General features: G+C 44.5%; 1 protein-coding gene across 1 annotated transcript in view; it reads right to left on the reverse strand.

The window, feature by feature from the left end:
* ELP2 (elongator acetyltransferase complex subunit 2) overlaps positions 1-19,811 on the reverse strand; it is a 199,041-nt gene that overhangs the window by 44,931 nt on the left and 134,299 nt on the right. Inside the window, exons 12-13 of the mRNA XM_089687543.1 lie at positions 17,002-17,151; positions 2,084-2,272 (exon numbers count right to left, since the gene is read on the reverse strand). Of these exons, the coding sequence (XP_089543669.1) occupies positions 2,084-2,272; positions 17,002-17,151 (339 nt within the window). The remainder of the gene's footprint in view (positions 1-2,083; positions 2,273-17,001; positions 17,152-19,811) is intronic.

A 19,811-nucleotide genomic window follows, 5' to 3' on the forward strand; every position in this document is an offset into this window, starting at 1 on the left:
TTTTACTGGGCCTGCCTTTTAAAGGCCTCTCCAAATTTGCCAGGAAGCTATCCTCTCATGTTTTAACAGCGGCCAGGAGAACCATTCCCATGCATTGGCTATCTACTACGCCTCCTACGCGGTCAGAATTGGTGAAGGTTATCGCTGAGATTAGAAGAAGAATGGAGTACCTCACTGCTATGCATGCCAACTCTGTCCCCTTTTTTGAAGCGGTTTGGGAACCGTGGGATCTTTCCATCTCCAATATGTCCACTCAATTGTCTGATAATGCTGGCTAATTCACTGTCATGCACTGACATTGTATGTATATGCACTTCATCGATGAGCCTCTTTTTGTTCTTTCATTGATTTGTGATTGTTATTTCGCAACTCTATACAACTCTTTGTTGTAAGTCCTTGAACACTCAAAAAATAAAAGCTCACAAATTATGGATTTTCTTTAAAGCGGACCATGTAGTAAAACTTCAAGGTCTGCTTAATATAAATTAGGTCCCCTACGCCATCATGAACAGCTGCTTAAAAGTAAAAATATGTAGAGGAAAAAAAAAATAATACCGAATTACCAGATTCTGTCTGTGGTGCCTAGGTGAGGGCGAGATCACCATTCTTCCAGCAAGATCATAGGCAATACTGAGAATACTTCCAAATCTATGGACAAGCCATTCCTGCACTCTTTTAGGGCATCTTCCCATAAGATATGGAATAGCCAGCACTTTCCATGATCAGTTTGGAAGGTTGGTGATAAAACCCTCTGCAGTACAGAAGCCAAGGCAAGTACAATCATTTTTCCCCTCTACAGCATTTTGTTTTTGTTTTTTTACTTAAAACACAGCTTTACCTGATATGCAAGCATGTTCCAGGTCAGAAAGCATTGAAGGCAGAGCTAGCCAGGCAACTAGTATTCTTAGGGCAATGTCAGCAATAGCAGCCCCTGTAGTTTCCTCTGCAAATCTTTCACTAGAAGCTACTACTATCTATTTTTGGCTTCTAAAAACATTTATAAATATACCCATAATTATCCATGCATGCACATTAAAAAGAGACTTTTCACATTAGTCATTTTACATGTAACAATTTAAATAATTCTTTAGAAGGATTTAAAGGGTGGTAACATATCCATCACCTCCCCCATCCCACTTTTACTTGAATTACTTCCAGAAAAATGTACATTCCTATGCGTAAATATTAAGAAAAGGCTAGTCTAGTCACGCAAAGAAGAATCTGGCTCATATATATATATATATACACATATACATATATATATATATATATATATATATATATAAAAAGTTCCCTTGCAATCTACTGCATAGTAGGCTGAGCGAGGAATTTTGACCTAATGTACGCCAGGCACCCAATTAACCCACTTGCTTTCATGGTGTGATGGATACACTATCAACAGTGGTTCAACAAGTCCTGATCAAGATTCTCCTTGGACCAACAGTAATACAGCAAAAATTCAAATCCATTAAATAATACCATTATACGTTGTTCAACATAGGAATGTTTAGGAGACAAACTAAACATTGCACTACTGTCAGCAACTTTAGGCCACCATCTGCAAAGATCTTTCAGGTCTAAAGAACATGAAGACTGGGTTCACACTAATGCAGTGCGGGACACCACATGTAATTTGCACAGGAATCGCACCGCATTCCTGTGAGAAATACATGCAATGCCTGTGCGGTGGGCTTTGAGCCATACATTTTGTATGGTTCAAATCACATTGCATCTGCACCAAAAAGGTGCAGAACCCTTTTTTTCCCGCACCTGAATCGCATCATATGGATGTTTTCACCTATGCGATTTCTGACAACCACATCGTCTTTTGCAATCTGTTACGGGTGCCACTGATTTAACATTGACACCTGCCAGATCACGTGAATGCCATGCGATTGCAATGTGGTGCAGGAAATGTATAGGATTTGCACTGTTTCCCACAACGCAACAGTGTGAACCCGGTCTACAGCAATGAAGCTACAGGGGGAAAGGTTTACATAAAGTTGTCTAGGAAATGGATTTAGAATGGTTTTGCATTAAATTCTCTCTAGCTATCATGTATATCATTTGGTTGCTTACGTACATTTGAAAGAAGACTTTCCACTGAAATGTTAGAAATTTTACTGAAATTCTCAATGAAGTTCCTTGGTGCAGCAAATATTCTGAGAACTTTCTCATCGGCTCCAGACACAAACTGAAATCTTCCAATCATGGCAATACACTGCATGTCATAGCCATGAATCTGAGGACGTGCAATTTCATGCCAGGTTATCTGGTAAAACAAAGAGTCATTATTATAGTTAAACAAAAAAAAAAAACAAAAACAACAGCACCCAAACTGTGGGTAGAAATTTACTATTAAATGTTGCACATTAAATTTGGTCACACAGGATAAAATTCGACAAATTGTACAAAATATGCACAGCCTTTTTGGGGGTTTACCATCAACTGTGTAGTGGACAAGCCTTGAGAACTCGTCAATTTACATCTAATCAGGCAAGCTATTGCAATACATGGCCGTTAGAGGACTAAGGTGTCCGTTTATGAAGCAGCGATAATCCAATGCTGACGAGATCACAGACATTCTCAAAGGAAAACCTTCTGTTAAAGAGGAGCTCCAGTCACACTGTGAAAAAATAAGTCAGCAGCTACAAAAACTGTAGCTGCTGACTTTTAAAAAAACAGCCACTCACCTGTCCCTCAATCCCGCGGTGTCCTCCCTGTAGCCCGTTTCACCGGCATTTTCAGTGTGGGCACCCGGCTATGACAGCTTGCAGCTTCACAGCTGGGTGCCCGCTGCGCATGTGTGAGTAGGGCTGCACTCTCTGAATGGTCCTGTAGTCTTCTGGGACCTGTCACGTGTCCCAGAAGACTATAGGGGGGAAGTGGGAGTGGGTACCCGTCAATTTCGGGTACCTGCTCCCCAAAGGTGCCAATCCTTAATGGGGAGCAGGGGGCCAGTCTTTAAAGTGGAACTTCCCCTTTTTGGGTGGAGTTTATGAAAACTTGTAGATCGTTTTGCATAATAAGAATGGAGATGAGAAGAGATTCACAAACACTTTCAGCTACCGAGAACCCCAGTAGAAGGGAGAAAGAAATCTGTAATTTCGATATTATAGTAAAACCAGTTTTAAAAGTGAATGTAAAGACATGGAATAACACAAAAATAGTAAAGTAAAAGTTGCCCAAACACAATATTCTGAGACCCCATGAATGTTAAACATTAGTTATATTAGGCACTTGCTGTCCAGGGCAATTTTGACTTTGTGTTTGATATGTTAAAATCTGCATTTTTTTGGGTAGAAAATTGCTTAGCTCCCCCAAATATTTCATATGTTCTGAAAGCAGAGACCCAAAATAGTGGTAGTTGCAATTTTTTAAGCCATACAAGATGTGCACAGCCCTTTATCAAATGCAAATTTTCAGGAAAAAATACCCTTAGATACACTTAAGTTAATACCAGTACACCCAAACACATTATAATACCCATTTATTTGTAGAATATAAAAGATATTACATTCAGTAAATGGATATCAAAAATATTAAGATTTAAAACAGCACACGCCTGTAAAATGGCAACAAACTATTATACCTAAAAGTATTCATTGGCGACACTTAAAAAGCCTTTACAGTTAGCAGTTTAAAGTTAAATGTGAGCTCTGTCACTAGAACGATTGCGCTCACGCTGACGTTTACAGCAAGGTGCAACCACTGTTTACATACACTTGCTGAAACTATGTGCATGTTTGCATTCGCATATGAGCACGGGCGTACGGGAATGCTTCAAAATGTTTATTTTTATTTAAATTTATTGTTCTTACAGTTTTTCTTTTCAAGTATTTCAAGAACATGTTCTCCACTCCTTGCCTTAGCTACATAAACTGGTACACATGTGAGGTAAGCCACAATCATTGCTTATCTCTCCTTCATTAAGGACATCTTTTACACCAGTTTTGAAATGAGATATATACACCCTGTTCCAAATTATTATGCAAATTCTATTTAAGTGTCACAAAGATTAAAGATTTTGTTTTTCAGTTTAACTCATGGATGGCATTGTGTGTCAGGGCTCTTTTGATCACTGAAAACAATCTCGGACACCTGTGATAATTAGATTGGCCAGTGAACCCAATTTAAGGAAAAACTACTAAAGGAGGGTGTTCCACATTATTAAGCAGAGCACCATTTTCAAGCAATATGGGGAAGAAAAAGGATCTCTCTGCTGCCGAAAAGAGTGAAATAGTTCAATGCCTTGGACGAGGTATGAAAACATTAGATATTGCACGAAAAAGTAAGCGTGATCATCGCACTATTAAGAGATTTGTGGCTGATTCAGAGCACAGACGGGTTCGTGTAGATAAAGGCACATTGAGGAAGATTTCTGCCAGATCCATGCATCGGATCAAGCGAGCAACTGCTAAAATACGATTACATAGCAGCAAACAAATATTTGAAGCTGCTGGTGCCTCTGGAGTCCCACGGACATCAAGGTGTAGAGTCCTCCAGAGTCTTGCAACTGTGCATAAACCTTCTATTCGGCCACCAATAACCAATGCTCACAAGCAGAAACGGCTGCATTGGGCAGAAAAATACATGAAGACTAAGTTTCAAACAGTCCTGTTCACTGATAAGTGCCGTGCAGCCCTGGATGGTCCAGATGGATAGAGTAGTGGATGGTTGGTGAATTGCCACCCAGTTCCAACAAGGCTGCGATGTCAGCAAGGTGGTGGTGGAGTCATTTTTTGGGCCGGAATCATGGGAACAGAGCTGGTCGGCCCCTTTAGGGGCCCCGAAGGTGTAAAGATGACCTCTGCAAAGTATGTGAAGTTTATGACTAACCACTTTCTTGCCTGGTACAGAAGGAAGAACTATGCTTTTCGTAATAAAATCATCTTCATGCATGACAATGCACCATCTCATGCTGCAAAAAATACCTCTGCATCAATGGCTGTTATGGGGATAAAAAGGAGAGAAAGTCATGGTGTGGCCTCCATCCTGCCCTGACCTCAATCCTATTGAGAACCTTTGGAGCATCCTCAAGCAAAAGATCTATGAGGGTGGGAGGCAGTTTACATCCAAATAGCAGCTCTGGGAGGCTATTCTGACATCTTGCAAACAAATTCAAGCAGAAACTGTCCAAAAACTCACAAGTTCAATGGATGCAAGACTTGTGAAGCTGCTATCAAATAAGGGGTCCTATGTTAAAATGTAACGTGACCTGTTAAAATGTTTAAAAAGTTAAAATGTTGTTAAAAGTATGATTGAAATAGCTTTTGATTTCAGTAAATATGCTGCAAACACAACAAATGACAATTTTCAGTTCTTAACCTATAAAGTGTTTTGAAACTTACTGTGCGTAATAATTTGGAACAGTGCATTGGAAGTGTTTTATGTTTAAAAAGAATACGGTTATCATTAGGAGGTTTGTTCAATAAAATTTTAATTGTACTCTTAATAGTTGATAACCTGAGAATTATGCAGACTGTTATTTACATCAATTATTTAGGTAAATGAGAAAAATATCAAGTTACACTTACGGTAACATCTTTTCCAGTAGTCTTTCAGGACAGCACCTTGAGAGACCTCGGCTCCCCCCCACCTGAGGAAACACCTCCACCCAAAATAAAAAGTTCTCCACTCCCCTCCGACCTCAGTTCTTAGATCGTACCTCCGGTCACCTGGGGAGGCACAACATGAGACAACATGACCGCAATAAGACATTTTCACGTAACCAAATATCAACACTGGGTGGGCAATCGGTGCTGTCCTGAAAGACTACTGGAAAAGACGTTACCGTAAGTGTAACTTGATTTTTCCCCTTTCGTCTTTCAGGACAGCACCTTGAGAGGATAAGCGAGTACTCACCCATCGGGCGGGCTAACTGCTTGCAAGACTTTACGCCCAAAGGCCTGATCCTGCACAGAGACCAGGTCGAGTCTGTATTGCCTTACAAAAGTGTCATAGCTGGACCAGGTAGCTGCCCTGCAGATTTGTCCTGGGGAAGCCCCTGCCAGCTCCGCCTGGGTAGTTGCTACCGCTCAGGTGGAATGTGCCCTGATCCCCTTCGGGCCTCTAGGCCTTCTGCATGGTATGCTCCCGTAATTGCCAGTTTTAACCATCTGGCCAGTGTCCTTCTAGAAGCTTTCTTGCCCCTCCTGGCCCCTGCGAAAGAAACAAAAAAAAAAAAAAAAGATTCCGTGCTCCTAAACCCTTTTGTCTTTTCAAGGTACAGGAGCACGCACCTTCCAACATCCAAAAAATGAAGTTTCTCCTGAACTTTCCCAACCGGGTCAGGAAAAAATGAGGGTAGCACTATATCCTGCTCCCTCTGGAATCTCTGGGCCACCTTCTGAATGAAGGATGGGTCCGGCCTTAACACCACTCTATCGGGAAAAATCTGTAGATAGGGGGCTCTGACTGAAAGGGCCTCCAGCTTACATACCCTCCTTGCTGTGGTAATTGCCACTAAAAAGGCCGTCTTAATAGTAAGGTCCCTTATCGGGCAGGACTCCAGGGGCTCGAACGGGGCCCTAATCAGCACCCCCAGCACCTTGGCTAAGTCCCACGCTGGAAAAGGCCCGGACCTCGGAGGCCTCTGCCTCGCCAGGGCCTTAAAAAATCTCCCTACCAGTGCTTCCCTGGCTAAGGGCATCTACAAGAACACGCTGAGGGCCGAAACCTGGCCCTTGAGCATGCTGAATGACAGCCCCTTGTCCGCCCCTGCTTGCAGGAACTCCAATACCGAGACCATGCTATGGGTCGCTACTGACGCCCTAACGCACCAGGCCGTAAAGCAACCCCAAACCCTGCTATAAATGGCCTGAGTCTCCTCCTTTCTACTAGCCAGCAACGTCTTCACCAGCCTGGTTGAAAACCCTTTCGCTAAAAGGAGCTGCTGCTCAGAAACCAGGCCGATAGCCTCAGTCTCTCCAACCTGGGGCACAGGACCGGCCCCTGCGTCAGCAGATCCCTCCTTGGCGGCAATTCCCAGGGCGGGTTTGTGGCTAAGCTCTTTAGGGTAGCAAACCACGCTTGCCGCGGCCAAAAAGGGGCGATCAAGATGAGCAAAGTTTTTTCTGTCCTGAATTTTCTTAACACCAGGGGGAGTAAGGGGACCGGGAGGAAAGCGTAGCACAGCGGGTAGTCCCACCTCTGTCCTAACGCATTCACCGCTTCTGAGCCGTCCCCGCGGCTCAGGGAGAAGAACCTCGGGACTCTGTTGTTCTTCCCTGAGGCAAAGAGATCTATGTCCGGGGACCCCCATCTCTTTACGATTGCCTGAAAAACCTCCGTGTTCAGGGCCCACTCCGATTCTCTGAGCCGAGTCCTGCTCAGGAAGTCTGCCTTCCGATTTAGTTCTCCCTTCAGGTGTACCGCAGACAGGGAAGCTAGGTTCTTCTCCGCTCAGGATAAAACCAATGCTGCTAGGGATCCGAGAGCCCTGCTCCTTGTTCCCCCGTCTGTTTATGTATGCTACTGCTGTAGCATTGTCCGTCAGAACCCGTACGTGCTGGCCCTTGATCCTGTCTTGGAAGGAGCGGAGAGCCTCCCCTACTGCCCTCAACTCTCTCCAATTCGAGGATTCTCTCCTCTCTACTGAGGACCACTCCCCCTGAACCACTAAATCTCCTAGGTGGGCTCCCCACCCAAGAGCGCTGGCGTCTGTCGTAACTTCCCTAGTCACGGAGAAACACCACAACAGCCCCTGGGTCACGTTGGATGATCTCCTCCACCACCACAGAGACCTCTTCACACTGGGAGGGACAAGGACCTGGTCCTCCAAGGATTGAATCCTTTTGTCCCAAGTCCTCAGAATCCACAGGTGGAGGGGACGCAGATGGAAACCTGCCCACTGCACTGCTGGGATGGAAGATGTTAGTAACCCCAGTACCGACATGGCCTGCCTCACTGTTACCAACCTGCTCCCCTGTAACAATCTGACCCCTGCGTCTAATTTGGTAACCTTTTCTGAAGTTAAGATGGTCCTCTGCCTTACAGAATCCAGAATGTACCCCAAGTAAACCGCTCTTTGGGAGGGCACCAGACAGGACTTTTCCAGGTTCAAAAGCCACCCTAGGTTTTCCAGATGACCCCTTACTGTGGCAATGTTCTGCCGTAGCTGGGACTCTGAGTCTGCGAAGAGAAGCAGGTCGTCCAAGTAGGTTATAACCGCAATCCCTTTCATGCGGATGGGAACCAGATCCTCTGTCAGAATTTTCGTGAACATCCTTGGCGAGGAAGATAGTCCAAATGGTAGAGCTCTGAACTGCCAATGCCGTATTCCTGCTTCCTCCTGTACCGCCAACCTGAAAAAACGTTGTGAGGGTTCCGCGATGGGCACGTGAAGGTATGTGTCCCTTAAATCTATGGAGGCCATAAATGTCCCTGGCGGGAGTAGGGCTTTGACCGTGCAAATGGAGTCCATACGGAACCTCCTGTAACGCACCACCCTGTTCAGGGGCTTCAGGTTCAGAATCAGCCTGAACGCCCCCGACTGCTTCTGAACCATGAACACGTGGGAATAAAATCCTTTCCCTTTTTCCCCCCCGGGACCTTGGTGATGACTCTCTGGTCCTTCAGATCCCTTAGTGCGGCCATTAGGGCCGAGGCCTTGGCCGGGCTGTCACAAAGAATCTTCCTGGTGGCGGCTCTAAAAACTCCAGCCGATAACCCCTTCTCACAATATCTAGAATAAAGGGGCTGGCGACCGCTACTTCCCACTGTGGGAGAAAGGTCACTAATCTTCCTCCCACAGGAGGAATCGAGTCACCTTGGCTTCTGGGGCTGCTCAGGAGGGCGAAAAATCGCCCCTCCCCTGCCCCTACCTCTCTGCCCCCACGACCTACTCTGTCTTTCTGGCCTGAGGTTCTGTCTCTTGGCTGGGCCAACCTTTCGCGTACTTCCCTCCTGCAACTTCCTTTTTAGGGGGAAGGACTTTTTCCTGTCTGCCGTCCGGTCTAGAATCTCCTCCAATCCCAGTCCGAACAGGAAATCTCCCATAAAGGGGATGCCACACAACCTCACCTTTGAAGTGATATCGCCCTGCCAAGTCTTCAACCATAGAGCTCTCCTAGCACAGTTCGTCAGGGCTGCTGACCTGGCCCCCAGCCTTACTGATTCTGCGGATGCATCCGCGATAAACCCCACACCTTGTAACAGGGTCTCGAAAGAAGCCAAGATTTTTTCATTGGGGGAGTCTGCTACAATATGGGCCTGCAACTGTGTCAACCAGTATTTAAGGTTTCTGGCCATGGCAGGCTTCAAGTTGGACAGGGTAGAATCCCAAACCTTCTTGAGGAGAGATTCTGCTCTCCTGTCCAGTAAATCCGGCAAGACCCCCATATCCTCAAATGCTAGGTCCGTCCTCCTCGCTGTTTGAGAAAAAGCTGCGTCGAGTTTGGGGTTTTTATTCCACACAGCCTCCGTATCCTCACTAAATAGAAAAGAAGGGCTTCTTTTTCGGATCCTGCCACTCTTTTTTGATGGTATCCACTAAAATATCATGTACAGGAAACACTCGGTGCCTTTGTTCCTCCAACCCGATACATTTGATCGTGCAAGGACAAGGTCTTAACCTCCTCCTTGATGTCTAGGGTCTCGTATATAGCCCCTAAGAGGTCGTCAACCTCCTCTAGGGACAGTTTGTACCGAGTGGGATCCCTGCCCTCACCTGTTGGGCCCTCCCCAGCAGACTCCTCCTCCGACTGGGAATCCTCCAAAGGCCCCTCGTCCTCTTCTGCTATGAGGAGCTCTCTGCTCTGACCTACTGTGGCCACCGGCGGTGGGCACGGTGTGGCTTAGGGAACGGCTAACCTTTCCATAAGGTTTTTAAAAGAGTCGAAGGTGCTGGCCAGTTCCTTCACTGACCTGACTAAGTCACCCTGCTCTGGCCTCTCTTCCTTTACCAACCCCTCTATACACGGGCCGCAAAGGACCTTCCTCCATGATTCTTTTAGAACTTCTTTGCAGGATGGGCATCTGCGCTTAGGCTCCTGGTGTTTCAGTTTTGCCCGGGCCTTGCCCTGAAAGACACAAGAGGGCAGAAAGGAAGTCTAACACCCACTGCCATGGCCTACTCTCCCCCCCCCCCCCCTTTCCCAGCAAGGCTTAAGGGCCTGACCCCTCCACAGACCCCCTACCCCACCCATGAAGACCCTCACCACCAGAGGGTCCGGGAATACCCCAGGAGCTAGGGGCCACCAGGTAGGGGAGGACTCCTCCAAGTCACCTTACCTGTGAATGGCTGGTGCTGGCATCCCCTGGTCCCGATGCCTCCGACATCCTTCTCAGGAGGGTGGTCGCCTCGTGCTGGCCTGTCCCCCAGGATGTTCCGCACCACCTTTTAAATTTTGCGCGCCGTGGTGCTAGGGCCGCGACCGGAAGCGGAAGCCGCGGCCCTGGGAGAATCCCCGCCCCTTCCGCCGGAAACCGCCGTCCCCCGACGTCTGGCCCGGCAAGCTTCACTGCTCGCCAGCATGGGAAGGAGCGGGACTCCTCCCCGATCCTCACCAGACCTCACCAAGGCCACCCCGACGCCCCAACTCGCCGGAGGGGGTCGAGGGGCGAGAGCAGGTATGTGCTGTCCCCCAGGGTGCACGCCCACTGCACAGCAGCTTGCCCAGGGAGGATCGCAGCCGGAAGCTCCGTCCTTCACTCCCGGCTGCCCAGAGCCTCACAGCCGGCTCTCCGACCCTCGGCTCCCCTGCCTGTCTACCTGACAGCACCTTGCGCCTCCTCACGTGTCTCCCCACCGGAGGAAACACCTGAACTGAGGTCGGAGGGGAGCGGAGAACTTTTTATTTTGGGTGGAGGTGTTTCCTCAGGTGGGGAGGAGCCGAGGTCTCTCTTTTCGTCCTGAAAGACGAAAGGAGAAAATATAATTTGCATAATAATTTGGAACACGGTGTAGATGACCTGTGTTACATTCAGGCTCTATGCTTTTTAAAAAACTAATTCCCAACAGTCCAAAACAGGATGGCTCAACCTTTTGAAGAGTGAGGGACACTTAAGCCATGTGGTAACCAGTTACGGGCCACAATGAATTGAAATGGTTCAGAATTTTAATTTTTTTTTTTTAATTTTCAATAGCATAATGAAGATTTTCAACAGCAACCGAAGTCATCAGTTTCCATGGGACCAATCCCTGTTGGATATTTCCCTACTGTTTAATCACAATTACAAAAAATGCTCAGGTGTGACCAGGCAAAAAAAAAAAAAGTTCAAACCAGTGATGGAGCCTTTACTATATCAGGGTCTTTGCAGTCATCCTTTGAAAAGCAAGGACTGTGGCCAATCTATACAAAAAACAACAAACCAGGGAAGTCTTAAAAAAACACATAAATGCACTCACATGCTTCCAGAATGACACCAAGCTCATCACACAGCTATGAAATTCCACCTTCAGAACCCCTGTATGGATGTCACTAGATGTAATCCACTCGGCTAAAGGCTCCTCTCCCAGTATTTGTGTGTTAGGAAGGAAAGAGAAGAGCGAGGCGCCAATTGCAATAACGGCTTGTACATGACAGCCACTGGATTATGGAGGATCATTCATTACAGCGGCAACCGAAGGAGGTTGTGTGGGCTGCCAAGGGGTTGACGGTTCTGTGGGCCACAGGTTGGGCCACCTTTAAAACATTAAGTTCCACACAAAAGTGGAAGCTCCGCTTTTCTGCCTTCTTCCCCCTGCACTGCCACATCTGGCAACTTTTGGCGGGGGAGCAGGTACCTGGTTTTGATAGGTACCTGCTCTCACTTCCAGCTCAGTTCAGTGTGGCGAACTGAACCAGAAGTTCAGCACCCCCGCAGCCCTCTGGGATACTTCTAAGGTCCCAGAGGACTGCAGCCCATTCAAAAAGCGCAGCACGCTTTGCGCATGTGCAGTAGGAAACTGGCGGTGAAGCCGCAAGACTTTACTGCCGGTTGCCCTTAGTCAAGATGGCAGCACCAGCACCTGACAGCCAATTAAAGAATCAGCTTGGGGTGAAGACACCGCTGGATGCATGGACAGGTAAGTGCCCCACTATTACAAGTCAGCAGCCACAGTATTTGTAGCTGCTGACTTTTATTTATTTTTTTTGGAAGGTGGTGGGGGTCGGAACTACGCTTGAAATCTTCCTGCCCACATTCCCTTTATTTAATGTTCTTCAACATGATGCCCTGTGCTGAGGATGTAATAATACATGTCTTTCCTGTACAACTTACTTTGCAACATTTTGCATGAATGCGAGCCCTCAAACCCAGCTATAACCGACTCAGAAAAATAAGAGGCGTTGGCAGTAATGATGCCACTGTGCACTGTCATTATTGTAATTGTCAGATACAATTACAGAGTAAAAAATATTAAACTAAACATCTAGGGGGATTGACCTGGCTTGTAACCAAGATGGACCCTTAAGACCAAAACTTTGACAAATCAAAAAGCACACTGAGCACCATGTGTATTTAACCTGGGAAAACAGGGATCAACACACATGCAACAAAGCCACAATATCCTTGAACTATTCAGCTTGCAGCAGGTGAAAAGGTTAAAGCATTGAACATATAAAAAGCATAGCTAAACATTATTTCCATTTGTAGCCAATAAAAGATTTTGTTTATACAATATTCATATCAACCGGTATCACTCTCCCAGGGTATTACACAGCCTCCCCACATTATTATTATTCTTATACAGGATTTATATAGCGCCAACAGTTTGCGCAGCACTTTACAAAATTAAGGTAGACATTACAGTTACAATATAATTTGGTACAAGAGGAAACAGCAGGCTAAGATAACATAAAACTAAAACTACTAGGACACCGCCAACCGAGTCCACTGTATTGTAATATGATCAAGGATAGCTACAAACCTCTTTGTGTGGAAACAAACTACCAAGATTACCAGTATTATTTAGAATATCTTTCTACCCTTGTTTTTTGACAGATGCAGTAACGGCCTGGCAGAGCATCCCCAGGGATGAAACCCAGCGTCTGGTGATGTCTATGCTTTCCAGACTTCAGGCTGTAATTGACTGCAAAGGATTTGCAACCAAGTATTAAAAAGTGAAAGTTTGGTTTATGATTATTATTCTGTCCCATTACTTTTGGTCCCTTAACAAGTAGAAGGCACATATGCAAACTGTTGTAATTCCTACACCATTCACCTGATTTGGATGTAAATACGCTCAAATTAAAGCGGACAGTCTGCAGTTAAAGAACATCTTGTTCGTTTCATTTCAAATCCATTGTGGTGGTGTATAGAGCCAAAAATGTTAAAATTGTGTCAATGTCCCAATATTTATGGACCTGACTGTATATTTTGGTTAGTCTAAGACATACTACCATTCTCACCCTCAGTGATGCCTTGGTTGTTATCTCTTAGAAGTGCCCCCACATCCACTTGTAAGATCCGCCAAGTGGCTGATTGTCTCATTCTCTTCTTATATTGGTTTATGCATACTGGTATTTTGTAACTGACATTTTATGATATGACTTTGTATGTATTTATGGATATTTATACAACATACACAGATTTTTGTATTCTACTCATATAGATGTCACGTTAAGCTCCTGAAGAAGCGCACAGCCGCAAAACATGCTGAGCTGGACTAAGTCATCCCGGTTTGTGTCTATCCTTGACCATATTACAATACAGTGGTCTCAGTTGGCGGTGTCCTAGTAATCTTAATTTTAGGTGGGGAGGCTGCGTAATACCCAGGGAGAGTAATATCGGTTGATATGCACATTGGATAAACAAAATCCTTTATTGACTACAAATGGAAATAATATTTAGCTATGCTTTTTATATGTTCAATGCTTTAATAAAAACCTATGTATTTTAAGAAAAAAAAAGACAGTTGGGTGCCTACAAAGTCCATCTTCTTTCCAAACCAAAATTATCTGTCTCACATTGTACTCATGTGCTTTATACCTCGGACTCCCTTTGCTGCTCTCAAATGTATACTGTGCAGAGGAGTACACCTACTTAATGGGCATACTACAGAATCAACTCACTGACCAACCATGGCTTCCTATTACTCTTTAGTGATCCTGTTTTTTACCCACACAGGAAGTATACCACTTTATAGACTTCTCTCACCATCATCTTTAGCCTGCTCCTTACTTCATCTGCAAATCCTATGCTTGAGCTGTAGAGCATTTCTTCAGCAACATATACAATATGGCAGCCACTGGAAAGCTGAAATGCCTTTGGCACTGAGCTAAGGTGGATCAGTAATGTGCCCAACTATGCTCACTGGTGGTATAGCATGCCTAAATCCTTCCACCCCATGGGCACTATACATAGAAGACATTGGACACTACTTCTTAGACAAGGTGTCTTGAGACTGCCTCTCGCGTCTCCATTAAACGGACCCCCTCAATATGCAAAGGGACTGTTCCTCCTGCTTCTTCTGGAATTCTCTGTATTTTGCCATCTATACCAACGTATGGACTTTTTTCAACTATAATTCTTCTTAGATTAAAGTATGGCCTGCACCGTGTCTTATCAGTCCCATATATATATTTTTTCCTCTTTTTTTTCTGGGGTGGGGGGTTTAGCTCCGGGATGAGCTGTATATTTACCGCCCCCCAACTGTTCCCCCCTTAAGCTGCAAAGGCAGCAGATGGGGGCAAAAGTTATACAGGCTGTTGCACTTAGTAGGCAGTAGCACCTATTAAATGTGACCAATTCGCCATGCAGTTGTGGTGCAGGCTTTTAGAGGTTAAAAAAGGCAGTAAGGAGGCAATGTTAAGGCCTCCTCACAGATACATAAACGTAAACAGAATAAAGACAGAGAGCAGTTAATCCATGTATGTGTAGGGAGATTGTACAGAAGTCAATCTATCAATCTACTACTGTAAAAATGCCCTATCAGATTTTCCCTGCTTGATCAACATCACAGGCTATAGCCAGCAATGCTGATCTGGTTATTCTGATGAAAGGGAAGTCTTCCCACTGTTACAATACAAAGGCTCAGTGGGGAGGATTCCCCCAACCACACAGTTGAATCAGGTCAGTTTTTTTGTTCAACCATTGATTCATCTATGGCCATCTTAACAGCGGGATGGTTGTAAAGCTGCCTGCTGTGTGACCAGCAACGGCTATTGGCAGCAGCTGCTAGATATCTACTCTTTACAAATCAATCACCTTAGCTGCTGTTCACATATAACTTACACGTGATCAGAACCTCCAGACGACACTGGATGCAGACACTGTGCATTCTGAGTCAGGCCCTGTCTACATCTAGTGATTTGGGATCACGGGTGGAATTGCTTTGATTCTGCCTGCGATTCCAAATCGCACTGTAATCCTGGATCCTGGCAAAATGCAGCATGCCTGTTTTGTGCCATTCATTTTTAATGGCACCGAAAATGTAGTGCGGTCTTGCTGCGATTTTCACTTGAAGCTCATCGCCGACAGCACTCCTGGCTCCATCCCCATGCTGAGTGCCCCCATAGCAAGCCGCTTGCTCTAGGGACACTCAAGCAATCTCATTCCCGAGCCCAGCTCTGCGTGTCCATAAGGCAAGTGTTGTGCCTTGTTTTTTTGAACGCTGCTTCCAGAGTTAAGTTCCCTTTTTTACACCACCGCAATGCAACACTTCTCTGTGTTTTTAAGAATAAGGTCAAAATGAAAAAGGCCGGTAGTTTCTGACTGCTCAGTACGATTACCCAAAAATAGGATTTTCCATTTAATGCAATCTCAGTAAATATCTATCCTTTTTAGCAATCATTCACTGTTTCCAAGCATTAACACACTACTGGATGCTTTGCTACATGCACACACACACACACATACACTTCATTCAGAAACCGTTAAATTAAAACAAGGCATCCTTCCCTTGTGAGGTCGTTACACTACATGATAAAAAGTCATAAGGAGAAAATGAAAATACGCCGGCTACATAGAATAACTGTAGAAGTGCTATATGGAATAGCAAGCAACATACAGGTCATCACTATTGTAGCTACACAGTAACAAACCATCTCATATTGCAGTTCTACCGAGATGCCCCTTTGGATTGAGGGAAAAAAAAAAAAATTGCGTCATTACTTTTTTTTTTCTTTTTGGAAGGCTTGCTCTTTATGCCGTCTTGTTGCCTAGCAACAAACTGAGCTCTTTCACAGACTTGCTGAATAGATTTTTCAGGCATAAAACAGTTATTCAACACATTATTAAAAATTGGAAGCTAAGTGTTTTTGTCCCCCTAAGCAGTTGTTGGAAAAAGCAAAACCCCTAGTAATGCAGGACAAAATTATGCAAATGGAAAAAAATTATTTGTAAAAAGTTTATTGAATATGCTTTTGATAAAAATTAGAAGACTCAAGATATGTGTGCACCCTATGTGCAGTAACACTGATGCATCCATCATGTAAATAACACTCATACTTCTCTGAGGCATGACCTCTATTTAAATGAACTGTACCAATACGGCACCAGAATACTGTGTCTCACTCGGCAAGCTATGATCTCACTGTAACCTACAGGTGTTGAAGCAGCTTAGTATCAAAATTAAGAATCATGTGGAGTTTTGTTCAATTTTAATAGCAAATACATTTAAAACTTTGATATGACAAAATGTATCACTGTTAAGCTGGCCATAGACAATTTGAATTGAGTCCCTGCTGAACTGGTCGAGATTCAAACCATCTGTGGGCAGGCTGATTGTACCAAATTCGATTGCTGTACAATTCGGATAAAACCAGCCTGTCGAATTTGTCATGAGATTATTGCCAGCGGCCAAAGCCTCTAGCTATAATCACTATGTTCTCCCAGCAGCGACAGCTCCCTCCTGCCAGGAGAACACAATGGCTCCGAGAGAGGGATTTGAGCAATCGTATAATCTATAGCCTGCCTTAAAAAACAGACCAAGTTAAATATTAACTGCTTGCAACTGTGTTCTCAACTATTCAACACGAACACTAAAAAAGTTGTTGAACCCCCTGAATCACTGCATTTTGCAACACTACAGACTTTGCAACATTATAAAAATTATGTACAAATCATAAAATATACCTGAGCTTGATGCTCTCTTTTCCAGGGAGCAAACAATCTGGTCGTCTGATCTGTACCAACTGTTATGATAAATTCACCAGCAGGATCCCATCTTAAACCTTGCACACTGTTGAAATGTCCAGAGATCACAACCATAGGAATCCACTCATCCTAAAAAAAACAAAACAAAACTAAAGTATACAAAACTGCCATTAACTGGTGCAAAATACCACTGCAAAGTTAACAGATAAATTAACAGGATTTAAAATTTCACTTCAGCAATGTCCACCTTTTATTTTTTTTATTAAATAGGTTTGGAGAAGCTGTGTTTCCAACAGTGAAGGCCAAAGATATTGGCACACCTGCATTTCTCTCCGATAGTGCACCATTTCACCAGACAATTGTTTGAATTAGAAAGGTTTAGGCATTCTCATGTTTATGTCGTTGTTTGTATAGGTATGACACAAAAAAATTAAGAAACAAAAAGCCAAATCTGTAATCTGTAGCACACCCTTTGGAAAAAATAACTGAAATCAATTGCTTCTGTAACCATCAATGATTTCTGACACCTCTCTACTGGAATTTTGGACCACTCTTCCTTCGCCAACTGTTCCAGGTCTCTCAGATTGAAAGGGTACCTTTTCCCAGCTGCTGTTTTGAGATCTCTCCATAGGTGCTCTAAGGGATTTAGATCTGGACTAATTGCTGGCCATTTCAGCACTTTCCAGCACTTTGTCTGAAACCAGTTCTGGGTGCTTTTTGACATTTGCTTTGGGTCATTGTTCTGCTGCAAGACCCATGACCTCTGACGGAAAGCCAACTTTCTGACACTGGGCCCTATATTGCACCCCAGAATTGTTTGATAAACTTCAGGGGTATGCCCCAGACAATGTCGATTTTGACAAAACACGTTGTGTGGAGTCCGTGCCCATGACATCATTGCGTACGCGAATCCAGGAAGTATTCTGTATGTTCCCGGGATGGACTTTTGTGAGAAGCACTCTCATTATTTTAAACTTGTAAGTGCAATACTTTTTTTTTTTTACCAAAGAGATCTTTTACCGGTTTTTACACTATGTGGATGTGTTTGATGTTTCCACACATGCTCTCTGCATGTGTGTGAGGTCAATTTATGAATGCTATCAGTGTTTATTTTGGGGTCCATATAAGAGTGTTTGATCTGAAGAATTGATAGTGGTGGACATCCATCCTTATGGGTTCAACCATCGCTGAGCAAGTATATTCACATGAGTGCCACTTCCAACTGGTCTGAGCTGTCATAGTGATTCCATTTTGAATTGAACTTGAAATAGCACAGCAGTGTTGACATTTTGAACTTTATCTACAGTGAGGAACAGAAGTATTTGAACACCCTGCGATTTTGCAAGTTCTCCCACTTAGAAATCATGGAGGGGTCTGAATTCACATTGTAGGTGCATTCCCACTCAGACAGAATTAAAAACAAAATTCAGGAAATCACATTGTATGATTTTTAAAGAATTTATTTGTCTTGCACTGCTGAACGTAAGTATTTGAACACCTAAGAAACAGCAAGAATTCTGTCTCTCAAAGACCTGTTCGTGTGCCTTTAAAAAGTCCACCTCTACTCCACTCACTAATCTAACTTAGTAGCACCTGTTTGAGCTCTTTAAAAACACCTGTCCACTCCACAGTCAGTCAGACGCCAACTACTACCATGAGCAAGACCAAAGAGCTGTCAAAAGACACCAGAGACAAAATTGTGGACCTCCACAAAGTGGAGTAGAGGTGGACTTTTTAAAGGCACACTAACAGGTCCCAGAAGACTACGCGGCCATTCACAAAGTGCATCGCTTCTCGCACATGCTCAGTGGGCACCCGGCTGTGAAGCTGCAAGTTGTCACAGTCAGGTGCCCACACTGAAGATGCCAGCGCCAGGGAGAGAAGATGGCCGGTGAAACCAGCGGTGGTGAGCTCACCGTTGCACTGAGGGACAGGTAAGTGGCTGTATTTTAAAAGTCAATAGCTCCAGTTTTTGTAGCTGCTTTTTTTTTTTTTCTCAGGCGGAACTCCGCTTTAAGCCATCCGGAGGTTGCAGTAGGAGATTCATTGGCTATGATGCAGCAGTTATTGTGACAGGAGAATCATATAGGTGGAAGACTTATCAAGGTGAGAAAGAGAAAACCTTTATAGGAAGAAGGTAAGCTTCTCCCAGAAAAGTAAAGAGGTCCATTGACACTAGCAAAAAGTTGAAGCTAGTAGAAGTGTGAGGAGTTATACAGGGGGAATGTCCCTGCGGCTTTCCAACCAGTGTCCAACCATCTAAAAGTAACTACAAAAAACCCACTGTAGTGACCACAGACCCTGTGTAAGACTAAAACATGCATACTTCATATTTAAGGCCCTTTCATATGGGCTTTCCAATCAGCTCAGGTTTTTCAGGTGGACCTGACTGGAAGCTCTATGCAGCTCTATGGGCTGGCTGATGCAAACGGAATTGTGTCCTTTTACACCTGCCTACCTATGAGTCCATCCAGGTCCAAAAAAAAACACAAAAAAAAAACCTGAAAAGGACTATGTCCTTTTCCATTTTTTGGGACCTGAAATGTTACAGATCGGAGGTAGTCTGGTGTAAACAGACACAAGTTTGTTTATATCCGGACACTCATAGAGCTAACACAGGTCTGCCCCTGTCTGCTGTGTAAATGGGGACAAACTGAACAGGCATGGCTATAAAGGGAAAAAAAGACATCTGTCACATTCAGCATTCAATCAGCAGGGGATCTGCTCACAGATCCCCTGCTAAATGAAGCACAGTGGCATCATGTGAAGGGGCTTTTAAAGTGCATCAT

Source organism: Staurois parvus, unplaced genomic scaffold (genome assembly GCF_062004578.1).
Source record: "Staurois parvus isolate SC_StPar_1 unplaced genomic scaffold, SC_StPar_1.0 ptg000429l, whole genome shotgun sequence".
Lineage (NCBI taxonomy): Eukaryota > Metazoa > Chordata > Amphibia > Anura > Ranidae > Staurois > Staurois parvus.